This window comes from Nicotiana sylvestris, chromosome 12 (assembly GCF_000393655.2).
Source record: "Nicotiana sylvestris chromosome 12, ASM39365v2, whole genome shotgun sequence".
In the NCBI taxonomy this organism is placed as follows: Eukaryota; Viridiplantae; Streptophyta; class Magnoliopsida; order Solanales; family Solanaceae; genus Nicotiana; species Nicotiana sylvestris.
This window is the reverse complement of record NC_091068.1, coordinates 76129735-76156359: the sequence shown is the minus strand read 5'-3', so window position 1 is coordinate 76156359 and position 26625 is coordinate 76129735. Positions and strand designations below refer to the sequence as shown.

The 26625-nt window shown below is 41.2% G+C and overlaps 2 protein-coding genes across 2 annotated transcripts; both read right to left on the bottom strand.

Moving 5' to 3' along the window:
* Positions 1–2984: 2984 nt before the first annotated feature.
* Positions 2985–3536, bottom strand: LOC138883237 (uncharacterized). The gene has a single exon (XM_070163908.1). It carries the CDS (start codon positions 3534–3536, stop codon positions 2985–2987), a length of 552 nt encoding a protein of 183 aa, XP_070020009.1.
* Positions 3537–5043: 1507 nt separating this feature from the next.
* Positions 5044–6536, bottom strand: LOC104231206 (uncharacterized). Its single transcript, XM_070163907.1, has 3 exons — positions 6168–6536; positions 5599–5940; positions 5044–5544 (listed from the first exon to the last, which is right to left on the bottom strand). The coding sequence occupies exons 1-3, from the start codon at positions 6534–6536 to the stop codon at positions 5044–5046; spliced, it is 1212 nt and encodes a 403-aa protein (XP_070020008.1).
* Positions 6537–26625: the final 20089 nt, after the last annotated feature.

Below are 26625 nucleotides of genomic sequence, written 5' to 3'. Positions count from 1 at the left end.
TATCATAGTGAAGGTATTTGTGCTAGTAACCATATGTCTGGTAGGAAGAAGCTTTGGGACCACTTATCCAATACCTCTAGAAGTTTCAATGGTAGTTGGTTTATATGAGGAGACTTCAATGAGGTCATCAAAGCTAGAGATACATTTATTGGAAATAGTATTAATACTAATAGAAGTAACCTATTTTGGAACTGCATAAATCAGTGTAAACTAGTTGACCTTGGCTATAAAGGAAGTAAGTATACCTAGACTAATAAGAGATATAAAAACATAAATAACCTAATTCTTGAAAGACTAGATAGATATTTTGCTAATGACTCGTGGATTACTGAGTACCCTGAGGCCACTACTCATATACCTAGGACCTATTCTGACCACTGCCTTTAATCATAAAATTAAAAAACGACATTAGGTATAGTAATGCTAAGCCTTTTAGGATTGAGTCCATGTGGTGTAGCCATCCCTCTTTTCCTACCCTAGTTCAGGATTCCTTCTATACTAATAAAACCTCATCCAAGCCACTCATCAATTCAAAATGGGTGCCATTTGATGAACAATAATTCCATGGTGCTTCCACCACCATGGAATTGGTAGCAACGATGGAAGAACTCTTTGTGACCTCAGGATTTTCACCTTGTTCTCCACTTAGTTTTTGACTGGTGGGAGCCTCAGACGATGGGGAGAATGAAGCAGTAGTTTTAAGGGTTTAGGAAGAGACTGAGAAACTGGGTGAGGTGTGGCTGTAGTAGTAAAAATAATAGAGGGTGAAAAAGGCTCAGTGGGAGCAGAAGGCTCCATAGATTGATCAGTGGTAGTTACAACTAAGGCAGGGAGATCAAAAGTTGCCTCAGCCATTGAAAGAAGTGGTGTGACGATCCTTTTGGGGAATTCTAGTGTAAGACTTATGGTTAGGAAGAGCATAAAAGAGGGGGTTTTAAAAGAAGAGGACAATTATGAAGAGAGATGTATAGGCACCGGTTCTGAAATGACGGTTGGACGTGGAGAATTGCAGTGTTTCAGAGGGAGATGGAACGATTTGAAATGAAGAGATGTGACAACAGGATCTGAAAAGTTGATGACACGGCAGTTGTGTTTTGTACCCTTTTTAAGACGTGTATTAAAGGATGCACAAAATTACTAACCTTTGGTACAAGAACCAGGTTCTTGACCTTTTTTTTAAAGAATCAATCCTCATTTATCATTTATGCACTGCATCTACCGTTTACATACTCATCAAGCGTGTTTACCTACAACAGTATTGAAGTGAGTTAGACATGGCCAGAAAACACTTTGAGCCAGTTATTTCTTGAAGGTAAAAGCCAGCTAATGAGGAATCAGGTTCTCCATTGAGCTTTAAAATCCCCAGCTTCACTCTGTTTCTTTCAAACTATTCCATACTTAGCGCCTTGGTAAAAAATGTCTGCAATTTGATCTTCTGTGTTGTAGAATTTCATAAATATCAGTCCTTTCTCCACATTGTCTCTCAGAAAATGATGCCTCACATCGATATGTTTTGTCCTTTTGTGTTGAACTGGATTCTTGGCCATATTGAGTGCACTGGTGTTGTCATATAGAAGGGGCACACTCTCAGTGAGTACCCCAAAGTCCTCCAATTACGTCTTGATCCATAAAAGCCAAGCATAACAGGATGCTGCAGCTACATATTCAGCTTAAGCTATTGAAAGAGCCACTAAATTTTGCTTTCTTGTACCCCAAGAGATAAGACATGAACCTAAGAAGTGAGCCATTCCAGAAGTGTTTTTCCTGTCCACAAGATAACCTGCATAATCTGCATCAGCATACCCAATCAGATTAAAACTATCACCTGATGGATAATACATCACCAGGTCTTGTGTTCTTTAATGATATTTTAGTATTCTTTTGGCAGCCTTCAAGTGAGATTCCTTGGGATTTGATTGAAATCTTGCACATAGCCCCACGCTGAAAACAATATCAGGTCTACTAGCAGTGAGATAGAGGAGAGACCCAATAATGCCTCTATACATGGTTTGATTCACAGGAGATCCAGTTTCATCCATGTCCAGTCGAGTGGCAGTAGAAATGGGAGTGTCTATCACCTTTGATGCTTCCATGTCAAACCTCTTCAAGAGCTCCCTGGTGTATTTTTGCTGACAAATGGATATACCCTTTGGGGACTGTTTTACTTGAAGACCCAAGAAGAAGTTCAATCCCCCCATCATGCTCATTTCAAATTCACCTCCCATGAGTTTTGCAAATTCTTCACACAGAGAATTAGTTGTTTCTCCAAAAATGATATCATCAACATAGACCTGAACAATGAGTAGGTTCCTTCCTCTTTTCTTTAAGAAAAGAGTGTTGTTAATTTTTCCTCTTTTAAAGCCATTTTCCAAGAGGAACTTTGACAACCTTTCATACCAAGCTCGAGGAGCCTACTTTAGCCCGTACAGAGCTTTATCCAGTTTAAACACATATTCAGGGTGCTCATGACATTCAAACCCTAGGGGTTACTTCACATAGACTTCTTCCTTTAAGAGTCCATTCAAAAATGCACTCTTGACATCCATTTGGAACAAGGTGAATTCCATATGAGATGCAAAGGCGATTAAAATTCTAATGGCTTTCATGCGAGCCACTAGAGCAAACATTTCATCATATTCAATCCCTTCCTTTTGATTGTAGCCTTGGGCCACTAGCCTTGCCTTGTTCCTTGTGGTAATTCCATGTTCATCGAGCTTGTTTCTAAATACCTACCAAGTTCCTATAATGGTTCGATTTGGGGGTCTAGGTACCAGGTGCTACACATTGTTTCTTTCAAACTGATGTACCTCATCTTGCATGGCTATAACCCAATCTGCATCTTTCAAGGCTTCCTTGATATTTTTAGGTTCTATCTGGGAGAGAAAGGCTGAGAAGGCAAGTGAATTTTTGGCTCTTGACCTGGTTTGTACTCCGGAATCTAGAGGAGTGATAATATTGTCTATTGGATGAGAGCTTTGGTGTCTCTAGTTCGACGCCTGAGGTTCATTTTGAGAGGAGGAATGTATGTTTGGCTGATTTTCCTCTATCCTTCTCTCAGGTGCTAGTGGAGTTCCCTGAACTACATCAACCACTCTTTCTTCAGCTTCAGTGGTTGTAATTGAAGTGCTTGGTTCTGTTGAAGATAAGGCAACACTGTCTTCATTTGGCTCCTTTACTTGACTCATCATATCCGCCTTTCTATTTGTCATGTTAATGACTTCACTAGGAACTTGTGAGGGATCTCCATCTTGATCTTCCTCAGCATTCTTCTCAAATGATGGATAAGATTCATCAAAAATAACATGAACACTTTCCTCAACACATTGGGTCCGCTTATTATATATCTTGTAAGCCTTTCTTTGAGAAGAATAGCCCAGAAATATTCCTTTATCACTCTTGGCATCAAATTTACCAAGCTGATCCTTTCCGTTGTTGAGAACATAACATTTGTACCCAAATGTTCTTAGGTGAGTCAGCTTGGGTTTCCTTCCATTCAATAGTTCATATGGGGTTTTGTTTAGAAGTGATCTGATCATGTACCTTTTTACCAAGTAGCAGGCGGTATTGACAGCTTCAGCCTAGAAGTTCTTTGCAATTCCGCTATCGATCGACATTGTTCTTGCCATTTCCTCCAGAGTTCTATTCTTCCTTTCTACTACTCCATTTTGCTGGAGAGTTCTAGGAGTTGAGAAGTTGTGTGTGATGCCATTTTCATTGCAGAATTCATCAAATTTGACATTGTCAAATTCTATCCCATGATCTGATATAATGCATGCGACTCTAGACTCCATCTTCACCTGGATTTTCTTCACAAAGGCCACAAATACCTCAACAGTTTCATCTTTGGTTCTGAGAAACAGAGTCCATGTGAATGTGGAGTAGTCATCTACTATCACAAAAATGTATCTTTTTTCTCCTCTACTTTGCACTCTCATAGGTCCACACAAATCCATATGTAGAAGCTCTAGTGGATTTGAGGTGCTCACATCTCTTTTAGACTTAAAAGAGGACTTCACATGTTTTCCTCTAGAACATGCATCACAGACTCTTTGCATCTTGAATTGTGACATAGGCAGACTATGGACCAGGTCCTTCTGAATTAGTTTGTTCAGAAGAGAAAAACTTGCATGGCCCAGTCTTCTGTGCCATAGTTCAGCTTCATCATCAACAGCCTTCAGACAACTCAGATCACCATTCTATAAGGACTCGAAATCAGCGACATAGATGTTCTTATATCTTTTGGCCACAAGTACTATTTCACCAGTCACAAGATCAGTGACTGTAAATATTTTGGACAAGAATTCCATCTTGTTTCCTTTATCACAGATTTGAGAGACACTCAGGAGACTGTACTTAAGGCCATTTACATAGTACATATTTTCAATAGAATGAGTGAGGGACTTCCCGACTTTTCCAACTCCAAGAATGTACCCCTTTTTACCATTTCCAAAGGATACACTCCCTCCTTGCAGGGCTTTTAGTGAAAGAAAGTCCGTGGTGTTCCCAGTCATGTGTTTTGAACACCCATTATCCATGAACCATTGTTGACCGCTTCCTTTCACTGTTCCCTGTACAAGAGATTACGAGTTAGTTTTAGGAACCCAAACAAGTTTGGGTCCCTTGTGGTAATCAAGAGGATGAATAAGAGTTCTCTTAGTCCATGCAGGTAATGTGTGATTTTTGTGAGTGGAACCTGGTCCCTCTTTTGTAGTTACCGTTTCAGCAAACACTTTGTTTTTCTGAACTAATTGATTCTTGGCTTGGACATCTTCCTTGAAGCGCCCAGTGTTCCCACATCGGGTACATGACCAATTATCAGAGACAGTGACATACTTACTGTGAGGGTTATGAGGAGTTTTCTCCCTTTGGAACCCTGCTCCCTACCTGTTTTCACAATCATTAGTATCCAAGGCAGTGGTAGCTTCTGAGGACCAGATCCACTTTAGGGACTTTTCAATATCATTCTTTACTCTTTCCAAATTAGTTTGGAGAAGCTCGTTTTTCTCAATTTCAGCAGACATCCTAAATTTCATAGCTTTCACCTCATTTTTCAAGCCTATTATGTTCCTCAATTGCTATCTCCTTTCCCTTTCCAGAACTTTCAGGTTTTGACTTAGTCCATGGTTTCACTATTGTTTCCCTTAGGTCTGCAATTTCGGCCAACAGATCACTCTTTTCTTTTCTGAGGATTTCAATGGTTTTCTTATGGTCAGTAACTACAACTACTAAGTCGTCTCTAGTTTGTTCAGATTCTCCTAATTCTAAGATCAAGGAATCCCTATCCTCCACAAGACTATGAAAAGCAGTGATTAATACATTAGCTAAAGACATGAGTTTTTTTGGAGAATAGGATTTCAGATTTCTCTGAACATCCCTGAAATTTACCTCTTTGTAGCTATTGTCTTCATCATCATATGATTGAGCCATCAAAGCAAAAGTTGAGTCATATCCAGTCTTTTCACCTTCAACTGCCATCATGGAACTATCACTAGTATCAGGTTCATCTTCAGACTCACTGGATGAATCCCCCCATGCTGCAAGAGCCTATCTCATCATATTTTCAGCATATCCTTTTCTCTTGAAGTCCTTGATAGGAACCGAATTTGTCTTAGCTGTTCTCTCATGATGGTTCTTGGAAAATTCCTGCTGCAAGAGAGGACAGTCTTTCATGAAGTATTCAGGCTTTCCACACCTGTAACAAAGATCACAGTTTCTTGGTCTGTCAGAACTGTTCCTTTTTAGCATTTCTCTATTTCTTCTGACCATTTTCTGAAATCTTTTGGTTAGGTAAGCCATGTCACTGTCTTCCTCACCTGAATCATTGTAATCAAATTTGAGTACCAGGTTCTTTTCTTTCTTTGGTTCTCTTCTTTCACTGTTTATCTTTCTCTTCAACTCATAGGTCTTCAAGTTTCTGATCAGCTCTTCTATGGTCAGCTCCTGTAGGTCCTTTGATTCACTAATAGCATTAACTTTGCTTTCCCAAGAGCTAGGCAGAAAACTAAGGATTTTCCTTACTAGCTTGTTTTTGGGAATCGTTTCACCAAGTGAGTGTAACTCATTTTGACGGAAGTGAATCTTGTGTGCATATCTTGAATGGATTCTTCATCCCTCATTTTGAAGAGTTCATACTCGGTAGTGAGCATATCAATCTTAGACTATTTTACTTGTGTAGTTCCCTCATGAGCTATTTGCAAAGCTTCCCATATCTCTTTGGCAGTGTCGCAAGTGGAGATTATATTGTACACTTCAGGTCCTATTCCATATACCAGAATTTTCTTGGCACGAAAATTCTTTTCTTCAGCCTTCTTGTCTGCTTCAGTGTATTCTTTACTGGTTGTTTCCATTGAAAATGGAAGTTCCTCTAGTACCTTGGTTGGAACATAAGGACCATCGCATATGATATCCCATAACTCACAGTCCTTAGCCATGATAAAATCGTGCATTCTTGCTTTCCACCACCCATAGTGTTGTCCATTGAACTTTGGTGGTCGGTATGTAGATTGACCTTCTTCCAAATTTGGTGGAGAAGCCATGAGGATCCTTCCTAGGTGTTAGCCTGATAGGAGGAACCTGCTCTGATACCAATTGTTAGTTTGTGTGAGTCCACCAAATAGTAGAGTACTTGGTCCTCTACAGGATTCTGCTGAGAATGCTAATAAGACAGTATGTAAATAAGGTAGAGGATTTTTTACGTGGAAAATCCCACACAAGGGGATAAAAAAACCACGACCTACACATGTAGGCTTTTAACTTCACTAACTTGTAAAGAACCTATTACAAGCCACTTTGCAATGACTCCATTACAAAGGATTTACTCAACTAACTTGTGGTACTCTTACCACAAGCCACTTTGGACTTCCTAGTTACAAAGGCTTTTACTAACTTGTGATGCTCTCACCCAAGAGACTTTGTAACTCCACCATTTCAAAGACTTTTGCTTATGACTAAATCTAGTCACAACATAAACTCAACGAGTTTACGGATTTACAAGAGCATTCCTAATCAAACGCTTCTAGCTAAGCAGTTTAGGAGATACAATAAGTACAATCACAAAGTTACAACTCAACTAGGACAACAACAAGCTATCTTTTAGGAACTGGTCCGTAGTTGCGTTCAACTTTGCTCTTCAAGCTTGTGAGGATTGATTTCTCTGTTTTGGCAAGAAGCTTGAATAAGAAACTGAAACCTTCAAGCGATGTTTTGTATAAAATCATTGTAGGTACATCTTGATCACACACTTGAAATAATGTGAGCACTTTATTTGGTTAGATAATGAGTGGGCGCTAGAGACAGTGCAGTGCGGCAGAAATAGTGCCGTCAGTCACTTCATTTCCAGCTGTGACCAATTGACTTGTACTGTGATGAGGGAACCACATAGGTATCAGATCCTTGTTTAGGTTCCTAGCTCCTGAAGCTGTAGTAGTTAACCTTTAGCTTGGAAATCGTTAGGCTTGCAGTATAGTCCAAGTAGGTCAGGTTCTTTGTCTGGTTCTTAATAGTAAGTTTGTTAGATCATCAAAACATAAGACAAGAGCATTTAAAATCTATCATAATGCCATGAATCTCAGAGATGAATCATGTACTCACACTCTCAGAATACTCAATCTCACTGTCTCACACTTTCCACTCATCATGCTCAACCACTTAGCACTGTATATGGCCCATACGGCCCAGGGAAGATCCATCCCGGAACATATACATCACTGACCATTAGTCACGCAGTATCAAGGAAGGCCAATCCGGCCCCATGGAGAAGATCCATCTCCATTATATAAATGCTTCGGACAAGATCCATGTCTAGGAATGATCTATCCCTCAACATGATCAATCGCGCTCATTGGGGGTGTGTACAGACTCCGGAGGGGTGCCTATAACCTAAGCTCTATCATAAGCTAGATCGAGGCATAAAGCAATATAACATGTTGCGGCGTGCCGCCCGATCCCAAAACTGTCACTCAAAATCAGGCTCTCAACCTCACTTAGTCATCAAACTCTCCAATCTCACTCACTGACTCACAATGACATGAAACTATCCTGACAACAATGATATGATATATCAATAAACAACAACTGAGACTGAGATATGATATGAATGCATGAATATGACAGAGTACGAAATATCAATGAAATCAGTGAGATGACCGTAACAAAACCACCACTATGGGTCCTAACAATATCAACATACAACATAACCATGATATCTAGCATGATTCACAGCTCAGTTACTTAATCACATGGTGAAAACACAGATATCAAAAAAATAGGGCCAATAAATAGTGCCATAAAAACAATGGAATCACAATTCACCGGGTGCACGCCCACACACCCTTCACCTAGCATGTGCATCACCTCATCATCGATCATATAGCATGTAATTCGGGGTTTCATACCCTCATCATTAAGTTTAGAAGAGTTACTTACCTCGAACAAGCTAATTCCAATACCGAACATGCCAAGCGATGTTCCTAAAATGCCATCACGTGTATAGCAACCTCTGAATGGCTCAAAACTAGACAAAAGAAACTCAAATACATCAAATAAAGCCCAAGGAAACAATTCCAAATGATAAAGATCGAATCCTTAATCAAAAACAAAAACCGACTAAAAATTCACACCCGGGCCCACGCCTTGGAACCCGACAAAACTCACAAAATCCGACAACCCATTCAATTACGAGTCCAACCATACTAGTTTCGCCCAATTCTAACTCCAAATCAATGTTCAAAACTCAAAAACTCATATTATGAAAATTTAGGTCAAAACCCCCAATTTCTCTTTAAAATTCATCAACCAATTGCCAAAAATGAAGATAGATTCATGGAAAATGATCAAAACCAAGTGTATAATACTTACCCCAATCCTTATGATGAAAATTACTCCAACAATCATCTCAATCCGAGTCCCACATCTCAAAATATAAAGAAAGAACAAAACCCTCAATTTTTATAGGTTCTGCCCAGCACTTTCCGCATTTACGGACAAATCATCGCATCTGCGGTAACTTCTTCGCTTCTGCAACCACAACTAACTAGCCGACCCCTCGCACTTGCGGAACAATTTCCGCTTCTATGCACTCGCAGGTGCGACTCTTCCTCCGCATCGGTGATGACCTCCAGCCAAGCCTGCTATGCTTCTGCAACCAATTATCCGCATCTGCACCCATTCTTCCGCAGATGCAGAAACACCAGAACCAAAAATCTTCAGCAATGAAACATGAAATGAAAATGATCCAAACCTCATCCGAAACTCACCTGAGTCCCTCGGAACCCCGTCCAAACATACCAACAAGTCCCATAACATAATACGGACCTATTCGAGGCCTCAAAACACACATAACAATATCGAAACGATGAATCACACCTCAACTCGAAATCTATGGGCTTTGAAACTTTAAACTTCCACAATCAATGCCGAAACCTATAAAATCACGTCCAATTGACCTTAAATTTTGCGCACAAGTTACATTTGACATTACGGACCTGCTCCAGCTTTTAGAATCGAAATCTGACCACGATATCAAAAAGTTCACTCCCGGTCAAACTTCCTAAACTTTTAACTTTCGCCATTCAAGCCAAATTCTACTGCGGGCCTCCAAATCAAAATCCGGACGCGCTCCTAATTCCAAAATCACCCAACGTAGCTAATAGAACCATCAGAAATCCAATCCGATGTAAAATACTAAAAAGTTAAACTTGGTCAACCTTTCAAATTTAAAGTTTCTAACCGGAGAATCATTCTTCCAAATCAATTCTGAATAACCTGAAAACCAAAATCAAAGATTCACATAAGTCATAATACATCATGCAGAGCTACTCACGCCCTCAAATAATAGAGCAAAGTGTAAATGCTCAAAATGACTGGTCGGGTCGCTACAAAAAATAGATGTGAATCGCCTTGGTATGCATGTTTCAACATGTGTGTTGAATAATAAACTCCCCCTTTATATAGTAGAGGAGTTTTACCCTAAGTAAAATTCTAATAAAGGTAAACATCTTTCTTTTTGCTAATCACTGATCAACAACTAATACGGGCCAAGATTCACGCCGTGATATCTGGTCTGGCATGGATATCATGTCCCCTAATTAATTGTGTGCGGATATTTGGAAATGCTCTCCAAGGCCTCGTTATTCGAATTGGGTCTAGGGGTATGGTCTCGATGGCTCCGGGGACAGGTGCTTTTCTCGGGCTTTGATACGAGAGATTCTCTGTTTTGAGTTTGATTCTATGTAGTTACGTCCTCACTTCATTCCCCGCACCCGAAAATTAGAGTACTCCTTAGCCTCAATTTTAACCGTATACAAATAGTCCCCTCGTTTCTCAGAGGGTAGGTTTACCAAAGTGACGAGAAACAAAAGATGTTCTCCAGTTCCTTTCTCCATACATTACGGTCGAAATGAAGAAGTCGGAATGTCTCATCAGTCGTGTCGTTCTAACTTTAGACACGTGTCAATTATCGTTTGGTTCCCTCTGAATGCAACGCGACGCGATCCTCCCTATAAAAGCTTCTATCCCCGGGTCCTTTCCTACTTTCCAAACAAGCTTCTTTCTCTGAATTCCTTAGCTATTATCAACTTTCTTCAAACCTTCATATTTTCATCCTTGATCTTCAATTTCTTATAGTTGGTCTTAGGTTTTTATCCAGATTTCCTTCAAATCTGCATACTTTGTTTTTCATCTTTCAAACTCGTTCTTTCAAACCTTCATATTCTTTCTTAAAATTTTCAAACTTCTCCATATAACAATGGCTAAAACATCTAAATTTGTTCCTCAACAAGTTGCCTCTTCATCTTTCCAACCGGTCGTCTGTACTGAGGCGGTTGCTCCTGAAGTAGTTGCCCTCGAAATGGTAACTCCCAAAGTGGCTGCTACAAAACTGGTCCCCCGAACCTCCGTTGAAAATGTTCATTTCCGGTGGCTGCTCAACCGCGGACGACTTTAAGTTCTAGAAACCCTCATACAAACAGAACCGAGGTAAATGAACATCAAGGTACAATTGCTCTATGACCGAAGATGTCTTTCCCATGCTCCTAAAGGATTGTAATTAGGAAGGTAAGGACGTAGTAGTCCTTGGGCCCGAAGATGCCCATACAAACCACGTGGAGAGGCACATAAGTGTTTACATTTACCCCTTCATACTGGGCCCGGTGGACCTAGTTATTTTAGATTTTTGTAAGAGATACGAGGTGTGCATTGGGCATATCCACCCGTCTCTATGGAGGATCGTGATCCTCCTTCGTTACTTCATGAATAAGATCGAGTCTCGTCGGTTCACCATGGATCATCTACTCCATTTATACATTCCCCGAATCTTCCGAGAGGGACTATTCAAGCTTACTTGTCGAGCCAACAAAACCCTCTTTTTGAGCATTGATAAAGACTGAGACCGGGGCTGTTAGGGGCGCTTTGTTCAGGTGAAGATTAAAAACTTGATCCTTTCCAAGTTCATGCCATTTCCTGAGAAGTCGAATGCATCTTGTAAGTGCAGCCTCTCCGCAAGCATCAATTCTTTCTTCATTTTCTTTCTTCTCATTCATACTTATGGTTGTGGATCTATTGCTCGGGTTCCAAATGCGATCCTCCAGCTTAAGGAGTGGATCGATGTCATCTGCAACTAGATGACGTACTCCAAGCGCATATGGCACAATCGTTCGAAGGGCCGATGAGAAGCCCGTTCTCATGGTAAGGTCTTTCTCTGAATTGTTAATACCATGATTTTAACTTACATCATACTGACTTCTCTTCCCCTTTTTTTTGTAGGTTTGCCTAATACCACCGAACTTAGGCCTTTGGAAGGGGACGAGGACGTGTCCTTTTCTGTAGATTCCCTCCGTAACAGGACAACTCAAGGCTACCCTAGGGGAAAAGAAGAAGAAGAAAAGAAAGGCTTCGGGATCACGAGCTCCATGGTGAAGCCAAAGAAAAGAGTGGCTCGTAAGCCCTAAAAGAGCTCTAACTCTCGGGTACCAGACCCTGATTCACTTCATCAGCTCAAGGAAGAGTCTAAAAAAGATGATATTTTTATTGCCCATAGATCGACCCTTCCCGGGGAGCAGGTGTCACCCGAGGGGGATATTCATGAGGCCAACCTCCCACATACTTTAGGAAGGCATATGGAGATGGGGTCTGAGCCCCCCGAGACGCTGACTCCGCTCCTAAGGAAGCTCCCAGTGTAATAGAAATTATGGGGACGCCTTTCTACATCAAGTCCATGTTCAAAGAGGCCCAAGCAGGAAAGGGGAAGTCTAATGAAGGATCCATGGTGCAGACTATCCCCTTCATCCCTTTTTGATGGTGTGGACTCGTCCACTTTCGAAGATTTTTTCGGGCTGGGTGACCTTTATATCCCGAAGTAGGATACATCTTCGGAAGTTGGTGGGCCGAGTTTGAGCCAAACATTGGTTAATCGATTTTTCTCTCCGAGTGTGGACCCTGGTCGTAAGAGATCGGTTATTCTTACTGTCCTAGAGGATTCCTAGAGGTTCTATCTTCCCCCGTAGGCATAGCTAGCTACCTCTGATGCCTGGTGATCGCGGAATGCCAGGAGAAAATGAACGAGTTGAATGTGACATGCCTTTTCAATGAGGCGCATCAGGCGTTGAGTCGGGTAAGGCATCATTACATCGTTTTTAATTTTGCTCAGGTTTTTATGTTTCTCATATCTTTTATTATTTCCCAGGACTCGGTACTTCATCATGAGAGCTTCCTCCGGCACAGAGTCGAGGTCAATTAGCTCGAGCTCGAGCTCAAGGACCAGGCTCAAAAAAGGGACATGTACAAGCTCCTCAACAAGCAACGTGACGGGGCTATCAAGAACCTTCATGCCAAGCTAGATAGGACTAAGAAGGATGGCCCTGAGGCAGGAACATGCCAACCTAGTCGAAAAGGTAAAGGTATTTGAAGTTAGAAACGAGGAACTAGTCATGTCAACTAACGATCAAACCTCGCATGTCTAGGAGAAGATCGACCTAATTGCCCAACTCTGATTTGAAATGAATGGGGTCCAAGACATGAATGATGGATGGAAAAGCAAAATGGACCAGCTGACTTCGAAGAAGGAAACCGCCTAGGCACAGTTGGCATCATTAGAGGTCCAACTTCGGCTGATGAAGGAGAAAGTCGACAAGCAATCCTAGATGAACGACGAACTCCAAGCACAATTGAGCTCGGCCTTAGTAGAACGGGATGCCCTTGGTAAGGAACATAGAGCAATAAAGTCCAAGTTGGATACAACCTCTGCCGATGCCGAAGAGATGGTGGCTTAGTACAAGGCCAATGTTGAAGCAGCCAAGACCTGCCTGAAGACTAATGTCTAATATATGAGGCGACTGTCTGGGAGGGAGAACCTCGAAGAAATCCATGCCCGAGGCTTCAACCTGTCGGCCGAGATCAAGGAGGCAAGGAAGCTTGAGCCCGAGGCAAAATAAACTTTCTAAACCCGAGGGTTCAGAGGACTCTGAGGGTTAGGAAGAAATCGAAGGCTCCAACAGTTCTGGCACCAAATCGGGCCCCGACGAAGATCAGGCATGAATGCCTTATAATGTTTTTTCTTTTTGTGTTGTGTATTTTTTTATTTATTTTATGGCCATTATTGTTGGGTCTTTGTAATGACATTCGGAATATGTAAATTTACCTTTTGTCAATTTCAAGTCTTCACCTATTTAGCATCTTTTATGTTCTTGTAAATAATCTAATGCCTTAGCATGGAATCAAATGCGGCAATAGTTTGTTTTCTTTTCGGAGGTTCGAACAAGGCCTGACTTCGATGCAACTTTATTTTCTCAAGGTTTTGAAAACTCGGAGTGACTGGAATTTATCCCAAGATGCTTTAGCGGTCTTAGAGAATGCATTCGCCGAGGGTAACCCTTTAACAAGTTTTGAGTTTTTTATGAAGGCCTTATGTTTTGATTACGGGTTTCGGACGTCTCAGACCGTTTTTACTATGGCCATAGCCTTTTGGCTTTAGGCACTACCTAATAGGTTTTGTTCCTCTGGGATTTTATACCCCAAGTTGCCCGAACTTATTTTTGACGATAGTCCTCGAGCAAGGGTAGCCCTTGGGCTCGATAGTCCCCGAATATGGATAGCCCTTAGGCTCAATGCTTTAAGAGGAAAAAATATATAACAACAAGGTGGAACCTTTCTTTCATTTTTGTGTGTAAAGTACATGATCGAAAGCGTATAAAAGCTTGTATTATGGCTAAAGTGGCATACGCGGGTACGGTTCGCTTGACTGTTTCGCCATTACAATAAATTCTAACCACCGAGCCTAAGTTTCTCAAGTACAAATTTCCTTCTTTCCTTGCTAAGAAGTCTAACCCAGCCCCAAGTATTTGAAGTCGATCTTGAGAGGGCTCGAATACTGTTGATGCGACCATTGACTCTGATTTAAAACTGGTCTTCAAATCGAAGTTAGCACGATTTACGTCTTGCTCGTTAAAAACCTTGCCGAAAAACCCATTTGGGACAAAATTGGTTCAAGGGAAAAATAGTGCACCGCGTGCTTTCAGACCTAATAGTCACATTATCCTTTGCCTATTGCCTACAAGTTTTTGCCCGATTCATAATATTATAAAAAGGTAAATGAGATTGTACCTTAGCAGTAGTATCGTTGCGTCATGTTCTAGTTGTTTGATATCTGTGCACTATTTCCTACTTTGAGTTTGTATGAGCCTTTGCCAGTAACCCTGATGACTCGATATGGTTCTTCCTAATTCGGCCCCATCTTTCCCTCATTCGGGTTCCAGGTGTGCAGTGTTACTTTTCTCAACACCAAGTCCCCAAACTTCAAGGGTCGGAGGTTGGCTCTTTAGTTGTAATACCTTTCTATCCGTTGTTTATAGGCGGCCAATCGGACTAGGGCACCCTCACGTCTTTCATCCAATAGTTCCAAGCTCGTGCTCATGGCTATACCATTCGATTCTTCGGTCACATATTGGAACCTGAGGCTCAGGTCTCCCACTTTGACCGGTATCAATGCTTTGGCACCGTAGACTAACGAAAATGGGGTGGCTCCATTACTAGACTATGAAGTTGTACAATATGCCTACACGATTTTGGGTAGAATTTCCTTCCATTTTCCTTTGACATCGGTTAATCTCTTCTTTAGGTTTTGAAGTATGGTCTTGTTTGATGATTTCGCCTGTCCACTCCCACTAGGGTGATATGGCATTGATAAGATCCTTTTGATCTTGTGATCTTCGAGAAACTTGTTTACTCCGATGAATTGCTTCCTGCTATCACACATGATCTCGGTCGGCATCCCAAACCGACATTTTATGTGGTCCCAAATAAAGTCAATGACTTCTTTTTCCCGGACTTTCTCAAATGCTTGGGCTTCGACCCGTTTAGAAAAATAATCGGTCAGTATGAATTAAGCCTTACTAGGTGCCCATGGTAGGGGAGCAACAATGTCCATTCCCTATTTCATGAATGACCATGGGGACAAGACCGTATGGAGCAACTCTCCGGGTTCATACATCTTCTATGCGTGCCTTTGACAACTATCACATCTTTGCACAAAGTCCTTTGCATCTTTCTCCATGTCGATCCAGTAATAGCCGATGCTGATTATCTTTCGAACCAAAGATTCCACCTCGAATGGTTTCTGCAGGTACCTTCGTGAACTTTCCTCAAGACCTATTCGTTATCTCCCGGTCCAAGCATATGGAGAGTGGGCCGTCGAATATTCTTTTGAACAATGTCCCTTCGAACATGCTGAATCTGGCCGCCTTAATATATAGAGCTCTCTATTCTTTAGGATCCGAGGGCAATTTCCCAGTCTTCAAATAGTCTATATATTTGTTCCTCCAATCCCAAGTTAAACTCATTGAGTTTATTTCGGCATGTACTTCTTCCACTAATGATTTCATGAGATGTACGACCATTCCCGAACTGAATTCATCGTCATCAACTGATGATCCCAAGTTAACCAGAGCATCGGCCTCGCTATTTTGATCTCGTGGCACCTATTGTAGGGTCCATTCCTTAAATTGATGCAGCATTACCTGCAATTTGTCTAAGTACCTTCCCATATGTTCCTCTTTTAGTTCAAACGTTCCATTGACTTGATTTACCTCAAGGAGGGAATTGCATTTCGCTTCGGCCATCTCGGCCCTAACTATTTAGCCAATTCAAGACCTGTAATTATAGCATCATACTCGGCCTTATTGTTAGTCAATTTCACTGTTCTAATAGACTGCCTAACCATGTTTCCTATAGGTAGCTTCAACACGATGTTGAGTCTGAACCCCTTTGCGTTCGATGCACTGTTCATAAAGAGGGTCCAGATTGTCGAGGATTTCCCCGTGGTTAATAACAATTCCTTCTTGACTTCGGGTATCAAGGCCGTCGTAAAGTCAACCATGAAGACTGCCAAAATTTGTGACTTGATGGCGGTTCGAGGTTTATATCCGATATTGTATGTGCTAATTACTACGGCCTATTTGGCCAACCGACCCGTGAACTCGGGTTGGTGCATCATGTTTCTTAGCGGGTAAGAGATTACAACACACATGGGGTGGCATTGAAAGTACTATTTCAACTTTTTTGAGGCACTTAGCAAATCGAGTGCCAGTTTTTCTAGGTGAGTATAATTTGCTTCGGCCTCGCCTAAAGTTCTACTAACATAGTAAATAGGAAATTGCGTACCTTCCTCTTCTTGGACTAAGACTCCACTTACTACCATTTCGGATACCGCCAAGTAAAGGTATAGCTGCTCATCCACCTTCGGAGTATGCAGCAGAGGCGGACTCGAAAGGTACTGTTTGAGTTTTTTGAGCTCGTTTGTACTCCGGAGTCAAAGAAAAGTTATTCTTTTTCTTCAGTAGCGAGAAGAACCGATGGCATTTGTTTGAGAACCTCGATATGAACCGGCCTAGGGCGACGATATGTCTAGTTAGTCTCTGAACAACCTTGACACTGTCCACTATGGTGATGTCTTCTATAGCTCTGATTTTATCGGTATTTATCACTTTCCCTCGGTTGGAGACCATGAACCCAAGGAATTTTCTAGATCAGACTCCGAATGCGCATTTTTGGGGTTAAGCTTCATATTGTATCTCTTCAATATGTCAAAGGTTTCTTGTAAATGCTTCAAATGGTCCTCCGCTCACTAGGACTTAACTAACATGTCATCAATATAAACTTTCATTGATTTTCCTATGTGCTTTTTGAATATCCAGTTTACGAGGCGTTGATAAGTGGCCCCGTCATTTTTTAGTCCGAAAGGCATTACATTATAACAATAAGTGCTGCATTTAGTGATAAAAGAAGTTTTTACTTGATTTCCCGGGTCCATCCAGATTTTATTATACCTAGAATAGACGTCGAGAAAATTGAGTATCTCATGCCCGATTGTCGTATAGATCACACGATCGATGTTAGGCAAAGAGTAAGAGTCCTTAGGGCATGCCTTTTTTAAGTCTTTATTATCTACGCACATTCTTAATTTATTTCCTTTTTTAGGCACGACCACTACGTCAGCTAACCAGTCCGGGTATTTAACTTCCCAAATGGAACCTATTTTAAGGAATTTAGATACCTCATCTTTGATGAAGGCATGCTTGATTTCGGACTGAGGTCTCCTATTATATTTAATCGGGTGGAATTTCGAATCCAAACTTAGCTTGTGAGTGGTTATCTCCAGCGGGATCCATGTCATACCAAGGGGGGACTAAACGAAACAATCTATGTTAGCTCTAAGGAATTTAATGAGTTTTTTTCCTTAGCTCGGGAGTTAACCTCGTGCCCAGATATACCTTCCGATTGGGTAAGTGTTCGATCAATATGGATTTTTCCATTTCCCCGACTGTTTAGTGGCATCAGAATTATCAGGAGCGATGAACGACCTAGGGACTCTGTAGTCATCATCCTTGCCTGCTTGTTGCTTCTCCGGTTAGGTCAGAACCTGTATCTGTGATTTCTATTTGGTTTCTTCCCTCCTAACCAGCTCCGTGTTCATTGATGTCAAAATTCTAGACATCAGGATCACTTCATCGACTTCAAACATCTCTTTTGTGGCTGGCTGCTCCCGTTGACCATCTTGATTTCTCTCGGTGTGGGGAACTTCAGTGCCTGTGTAGTGTCGAGTGTACTACCCTCATGTTGTGAACCAAAGGCCTTCCGAATAAGGCATTATACCTCATGTCCCCCTCGATCACATAGAATTTGTTATCCTGAAATGTCCCGGTGGCATTTACTGGTAGGGTTATTTCTCCTTTAGTAGTTTTGCATGCCATGTTGAATCTGTTTAAAACCCGAACTACTGGCATTATTTGCTCTTGTAGACCCAACTGTTCTACGAACCTCGATAAGTTGATGTTGGCCGAGCTACCTAGATCAATCAACACACGTTTAACTTGAGATTTATTTATAAGTATAGATATTACTAGTGCATCATTATGCGGATGTAAGATGCCTTTGGCGTCTTGATGTCTCCCAAACTCACACCACTAATTGGGATTGTGAGGCGATCTATGCAATTGTAAATACCCAACGCGAGTCGTGGTCGATTCCATAGAGAGCTTTACGTGGGATTAGATATATACCTAGTCTAGTGCATGACGTGCCCAATATTGCACTTCCACATGTTTGGTTGTTTCTTTCTACTTCTAATGATTATGCTAATGTTTGCAAATAAAAAGCTAGAGAAAAATATTTTTGGTGTTTTTGTTTTTCAAGTTTATAAAAGATCTAGGTTCGTGACATTCACCTAGGTGGTTACCTAACGGATTGTAGGCTCTAAAGCAAGTTTGATTGGTAGGGGTCGTAATATAGCAATCACTCGCAATTACCCACTCCATAACTCTCGGTAGTTAGAGTGAATTTGCTCAATTTAGCTTTCTCAAGTCCAAACGGATATTGCACAAAACAAGTGATAAATGCTCAAGTCGGGTCTTACTATCTCTAGATTTAACCCTTTAATTGGGGCTATCAATTTCTTGAGTTCACCCCAATTCCTTGTTAGCCAAATTTTCCTAGACTTAGTCTCTTTTTCTCAAGTAGAGTCTAAGTCAATAGGCATGAATCAATATTTGTAACAATTAATTCTTAAATTCAAGTAAGAACTAGGCTAAATATCACTAACCCAATAAAAAACAATCCCTAAATTAAACACCCATTAGGTACCTACACTAGGATTGGGTCACAACCCTAGCTAGAAATTTAGTTACTCATGGAAAATGAAGAAATTAAAGAAGAAACTAAGATAAAATTCATAATAGATGATTAAGGAAAGAAAATCTAATATTAAAATGTTAAACTATTACAAAATCACCCAATACAGTAAAGAAAAACGGCTATCTATTCTCAAATGCACCAAACTTGACCTAAAAATGATAAAAAGATCTATTTATACCCAACTAAAATTGTCGAACAAAATTGCCCCTACGGAGGTTGTGCGGCTGCACAATTCTGTGTGTGGTCCGCATTTTGAAATTTGGCTTGGCAGGTTGGACTTCTGCGGCCCAATTCTTGGTTGCGGCCACACTTCTTCAACTTCTGTGGACCGCACATTTCTGAGTGCGACCACACTCTTGATTCTGCGGCCGAAAAATATGGTGCGGTCTGCACTTCTTGACCTTGGGCTTTGACATGGGGGACTTCTGCGGACCGCATATTTTTGAGTGCGGTTGCGCTCTTGATTCTGCGGCCGCACAATAATGTTGCGGTCTGCACTTCTTCATGACCCTAAAATCTCATCTCTATGAACATCATCTTCTGCGGCCGCACAATAATTATGTGGTCCGCACTTTGCAAAGAAATTCTGTTAGAGGCTTTCTTCATGTTCTGCGACCGCACTCAATATTGTGTTGTCCGCATTTTGCCCTTTTAGCATTGTTTTGGTCCTTGTCCAAAATTACTCCTTCTTGAGTTAATCTCTCTTTGACTTATATTCCAACACTCCTACAAGAAAGCACATTTCATTAGGTTTTGGGAATAGCTTTAAGCACTTTTGAGCTAAAACAAAAGTAACAGAGTGCCAATAAGTAGTAAAAATCCCTACGTATCAACTCCCCCAATCTTAAGCTTTTGCTTGTACTCAAGCAAATAAGGTAATTCCCACCTCCACAAGATAAGAACTATTTCAGCTGGCCTAAGGTCAATCAATCACACATCAATTGGGACTAACAATTACCCACAACACGTATGAATTATCAACAATGAAATGATTTGACTTTTTGAGTACAATAGTTCTAATGTGAAACTAGAGCATCAAGAGTTGCCTTTATTCACCTAGGAAGCTCGCTTTTCATGTAGGTCTTTGTAGATCCCAAACTCCTCCTCCTCTAATATTCGTTAGCATATCTCACTTTAGAATGTGGCAATCGATTCAAGGATTGTGAAAAGTTCACTCATCTCTCTCAAAAGAATGTCACAAGTACGACTTTAAGTACCATATACTTGCCCCTCATGTAAATCACCACTAATGTAAGCTCACTCAACATGAAATTATGTAGGCCTTTTTCGGGAAGTAATGAAGGCTTTCGTACTAAGGTATGATTTATTGGAATAGAATGGGTTCATCTTTCCTTAAGCACTCCATTTTCTCTTTTTGGCTTATATTTTGTCGACACTTTGAGTCATTTTCTTTTTCCTTGGGGGAACTAGAGAGATGTAATGTCACTCTTTCTTGGTTATGATATTCATTTTCTCCTTCTCTACTTATTCCATGCCTTTCATTCTTGTTTTTCCTTGAATCCCTTCAACTCTTTACGTAATTAATTTTCTTTTTGTTCTTTCTTTCTTTTCATTGCCTTCCCTTTTTTTCATTTCTTTCCTCTTCTTTGTACCTTTCTATCACTTTCAAACTCCTCGTCTCTCACCTAAAATTATGGTTTAGCCAATTGTTTCTCAAGAATGCTAAGGAAAGATCGGGTGCCAAACGAGGGTCATTAAAAATGGATAAAGGCTTCTAACTTTGTTATTGAATGAAAAAAGGCTTAGGCTCAAATGGGTTGACTAGAGATATCACATTGGTAGGCTATGGGAGATTTCAAATTGGATCAAGGAGAGCCTACAATCATTTCTCAAACCAAGCTACACTTAGAATTTTTCCTAGAAAAACATTCAGGGCAAGTTCTAGACTATTAACATGGGTACTTGGACTTGCAACTAAATATCTCATCTCTCACACTGTTGGATTGCTAAAGAGAACGGAGTCGAGGGCCCACAACAAACCTAGTTAAGATTGAAAATCACAAATGGCTCGACTGAACCACTTGATGACCGCTTAAGTCAACATAAGAGTCAAAAGGTCACAACTAGATCTACTTTCTGCCAACAACTTATTTTTAACGATAAGGCCGTAGGTAAATGTATTGGTACCAAGTGAAGCATGCTTGAGACCCTTTTATTCATTACTACTGTTGTTGGTACCAAGTGAAGCTTGGTTGAGACTCTTTTATTAATTTCTACTATATTTACCTAAACATAAAAAAACGGACTCAATCCCTTAAGAAGGTTTTCATGCCATCCATCATTGGGAAGAGCCACCTAGTTCACACAAAACCCACCTTTGGAAAGAACCGTGGCATAAAGAAAACCAAAAGCTTATTGTTCACCCAAAAATAAAAAGAAGCTAACAAATAAAAAAGAAGCACAAATTAAATGCGAAGTTATACTACTTAAGAAAAACAAACTAAAAAAGCTATAAAATAAACTACTAAAAAGTAAGACAAATGAATATACAAATCGAGGGGAAATGAATATATACATCAAGTGAAAGGGAGGAATATATACATAACCAAAGAGAAAATAAAGATAAAAGAAAAAGAGTATTAGAGTTATTACAGGCCAAATGTCATCAAATATCATCCAAAATAAACCAAAATAGACCACCCCCTAAACAGGAACAAGCATTGTCCTTAATACTTAACAACAATTAGAATAAGGAAGGGTAGAGAGTTAAGAGAACTCCCTATGTGGTCTCAGTGTGCATGGGGTCATCAGCATTCTATGGGTCCGCCAACTGGATCTCATCATCCTCCGATCGGGGAATAACTGGGTTTGAGAATATCTGCAGCATCTTCTCAGCAGTGTGGGCAGCAAGGTCTGGCTCCTCAGACTGGCCAGCTGTTGCCTCTGATGGCTCCGGCACTGATGGTGCTGATGGTGCTGACTCTATCAGCAAATCAAGCGGTATATCTCTAGCAGATGCTATCTTGGCTCATTCTTTTCTCAACCTATCCACTGATATCTTCGAAGTCTAAGATTTTCGCATCTTCTTTACCAATTTGCCCAACTCCTCAATGATTGTCCCATGAGACACCAATGTATCCATAATGGTCTTCTTATTTTCTAGGATCTTTGACAATGTTTCCTCCACGGACGGAGGTACCTGTGATGCTGCTGGGGTAGAAGATTGTGTTGTAATAACATTTGATATGTCAGACAACTTTGAAGTAGCTATCTGCATCCACTTATTGAGACTCACCAATGTCTAGGTGACTCGCAGTGTAGTGAGAGGATATGTGGAAGAGGCAGGCACTAGTACTAAGGTAGATGGTAAAGAAGGTGAGGGTGGTGGCATGTCGGTTGTCTCGGTGGAAGGACCGGCTACTGTGGAAGGCATGCAAATGTAGAAGGCTCATCATTAAAATCTGTAACCACCACTATTGGCTCATCAGACTGGCCACCGGTAGTAGTTGCTTTACCCTTGAACTTTGGGTTCCCAGGTCCATGCAGAAAGTACCATGAGAAGGGCTTTTTGGCCCTCACCTGTGTATCAAATCTCCTCGGCTTCACCTTGGCAGCTTTAAAGTATTCAGTGAGGGTGTTTGGATAAGGATAAGAGCTCTCACCCTTTCGGACAACCACTAAAATGTTGGCCGACATGATGGCACCCACATTAATTGGGAACCGAGCCATGATAGATGCTACCAGAACTGCTCGGGGAAGTTGTAGGTTGTTCTCATTTCTTCTCGGGTCTATCCGGCTTCACACAAAGGTTTTCCACCCTTCGGCTTCAAAGTTGAGGGTGTTTCGTGCAATGGGAACTCCCTCTATGAACCTCAGTGGGGGTTGTCCCGGAGTTGCTAAGAACTCGGCTACCCAAGGGCGAGCAACATCACCCAAAGCAAGCTTCTCCAAATACTGAACTAGCTCTACTTCCTCAAATCCCATAGAAGTGTTCAATGTGCAGTGATAATGAACTTTCAGATTCCGCACTTTGTTCATTTTGGTACCATTCTTGATGTGTGCCACATTGGCATAGAATTCACGTACCAAGTGCTCGTTTGCATCCGTGGCACTCTGAGTGAACCACATCCACCCCTTACACTCCGTGAACTGCCGAAGGACATTTAGATTGTATTTATCCAAATCCTTCACTAAGAATTGTTGATCAAGTCTGAGGGATCTCTGGGGCCACCATTCTCTGAAACTATTGAAGGTTGTCAAACTCACAAATCGATCCTCCCATATCTCCTTCTTCTTGGAACTCTCTAGGCCACCCACTCTAGTGTCACCTCCCCTACCATCATCCAGAACATCAACATCATCATCAACGGGGATAGGTGCTACGAGGGAATGTAAGGAAGAGGGCTCAGAATCTTGGCTACCCCCTTCCGAACCCTCAGAAGAACTAGCAGTGGAGGAGAACTCGTCTCTTAATTGTAGTCTATTTGGCACTTATTTGGGTTTAGATTGGGCATCGGGTTGTACTTGCACAGAGTTTCCCTCTAAAGCTTCTCTAGATGGGAGATACTCATTGGATTCTGAGGGTTCAAGAACTCTGTTGGCAGTTGCCTTCTTGTTTATAGCTCTTTGGACTGAAAGTGAGAGGTTTCCTCTGCCCCGGCCTTGGGAGGGTTCACCCCTCCCTTTAGAAGTATCACCTCTTCCACGTGATCAAACCATTGTCTGCAATACATAGCAATAGGAATCAGTTAGAGTTGAAGGTGACATTGTACACAGATGCATGCATGATAGTTGCAGAAAAACAGACTCACCAGAGGCAGTGCGGACCGCACAAAAGTGAGTGCGGCCGCAGACTGCCATGTGTGGACCATACAATTTTGAAGTGTGGCCACACACCCTGAAATGCGGACCGCATAATTTCGAGTGCAGTCACACATACCTATTTCTAGAACACTGGTTCTCTAAAGCTCTAAAGTGCGGTCGCACACACTTTTCCGCGGACCGCCAAATTTTGAGTGCAGTCCGCACTTTTCATGCACACTTATCCCTAACTTTAATATCTGTGGACCTCACAAAAGTGTGTGCGACTGTACAAAAGTGTGTGCGACCGTATAATTTGAAATTATGCAGCAGCACCTTTGTGTTTTGCAAGTTACATACAATTGAGGCATGGGATTTGCGATTAAACATGATTAACGATCTACCTAGGTCCCAATGATCATATATGATATTACCCAACTGATTCTAAGCACAAATGACTAATCAATTAACATTTTAGGCTTAAAAATAACCCTAGCACAAAATAATAAAAAGTAAAAGAAATTGAAAAATCTAAAGATGTAATGACATACCAGTGATGAAGGATGCAGGTAAGAATCTACACAGATGAAATGCTTGAGAATTGTGAACTAATTGAACTTGCACTATGCTTGCTTAGGGTTCAAGAACTCAGACTGTCTAAAGTTGTGAATAGTGAATTGAGGTTCTATTTATAGGTTGACCAAGTCTCCCAAAAATTAAACTGAGTACGGCCGCACAATTCTGAGTGTGGTCCGCACTCTTTACCTGGAGCTGGAAGCAACTTTTGCGGTCCGCACAAAAGTGAGTGCGGTCGCAGAATTTGTGCAGACTGCACAATTTTTTGTGTGGCCACAGATTGGCTGGGAAATTTGACAGACCGACTTCAGAGAACTTGCAATTTTGGTCTTCCAGTTGTGCGACCGCACACAGATTTGTTTGGCTGCATAGTGATTTATGTTGCTGCCTTCAGGATTGTGCGGTCCACACAATTAATGTGCGGTCCGCACTTTTTCCACACATAGCCAATTTTTTCTTGCACAGACCCTGCAATGCACACCCATTCCCTGCATACACTTCAAAACTAGTTAGCACAAAACAAAACCTATCAAATGAAAAGAAAAATAAAAAGACACATGGGTTGCCTCCCAAGAAGTGCCTGATTTAACGTTCCGGCACGACGGAGATTACCTATCATTTGAAATGAAGAACCGCCACCATGTGGCCATCATCAACTTTATCAAGATAGTGTTTCACCTGGTGCCCATTGGTTCTAAACACTTCATTATTCTTAATTTTCAAGTCCAAAGTACTAAAGGGTGTCATACCAACTACTTCAAATGGGCCACTCCATTTTCACTTCAACTTTTCCGAAAACATACGTAATCGAGAATTGATTAATAACACAAGATCACCTTCTTTGAACTCCTTGTTTTGACTGTACTTTTCATGGAGGTACTCTATCTTCTCCTTGTATAGGGACGAACTTGTGTAGGCATGGTACCATAATTCATCAAGCTCATTCAATTGTGCCCCCCTTAAGTTTGCGGTGACATCCCACTCAAGGTTCAACTTCTTCAAAGCCCACATGGCCTTATGCTTAAGTTCCACCGGAAGATGACCCAAACATCAATCGATATGGAGTATCCCAATCGGTGTTTTGTAGGCCGTCCTATAAGCCCAAAGAAAATCATCAAGTTTTCTTGACCAATCCATCTGGTTGGCATTCACAGTCTTTGACAAAATACTCTTGATCTCCCGATTGGAGACTTCAACTTCTCCGCTTGCTTGAGAATGGTAGGGGGTCGATACTTTGAGAGTGACACCATACTTTGTGAGTAAGGAATCAAAATCTTTGTTGCAAAAATGTGATCCCCCATCACTAAGGGACCTAGGAGTATCGAATCTTGTAAAGATGTTCTTCTCCAAAAATTCCACCACACTTCGAGCTTCATTGTTGGGTAAAGACACGGCCTTAACCAATTTTGGCACATAGTCCACAACTACCAAAATGTAAATATTTCCACAAGATCTCACAAACAATCCCATGAAATCAATGCCCCACAACTCAAAGATGTCGATTTCCAAGATGGTGGTGAGGGGCATCTCATTCTTCTTAGAAATCCCACCGGCCCTTTGACATTCATCACAACGATTGACTAGATCACTAGCGTCCTTGTAGAGAGTAGGCCAATAGAATCCACAACTCAAAACTTTTTCCGCCATTATTTCTCCACCATGGTGACCACCATATGGTGAAGAGTGGCAAGCCTAAAGAATTTCCACTTGTTTCTCCTCCGGCACACATCTTCGAATCACACCATATGTACAAATCCGAAAGAGATACGGTTCATCCCAATAATAGTTAAGGCAATCTCGTTTGAGCTTCTTCCTTTGGTGTGAATAGAACTCATTCGGTACAATGGCACTCACAATATAATTTGCTAAGTCAGCGAACCATGGCATCCCGGTCATTGAAATAACTAGAAGCTGCTCGTCAGGAAGGAATCATTGATCTCTAGGCCCTCATGTGGCCTCCCCTTCTCTTCCAATCGAGACAAGTGGCCGCCACTTAATTTTCACTACCTTTGTAGTCTTGTATTTCTAGATCAAACTCTTGCAAATTAATCACCCACCGCATTAATATTGCTTTTTAACACCCCATATTTTTGTACGTAAGAGTACGTC

Coding starts and splice junctions, on each gene's coding strand:
- LOC138883237 (XM_070163908.1), bottom strand. CDS start 3,536: ATGATCAGATCACTTCTAAACAAAACCCCATATGAACTATTGAATGGA.
- LOC104231206 (XM_070163907.1), bottom strand. CDS start 6,536: ATGGCTTCTCCACCAAATTTGGAAGAAGGTCAATCTACATACCGACCA. Junction 5,941..6,167: donor CTCATGAGGGAACTACACAA/GTAAAATAGTCT, acceptor AAGGACCTACAG/GAGCTGACCATAGAAGAGCT. Junction 5,545..5,598: donor GAACAGCTAAGACAAATTCG/GTTCCTATCAAG, acceptor ATGATGAGATAG/GCTCTTGCAGCATGGGGGGA.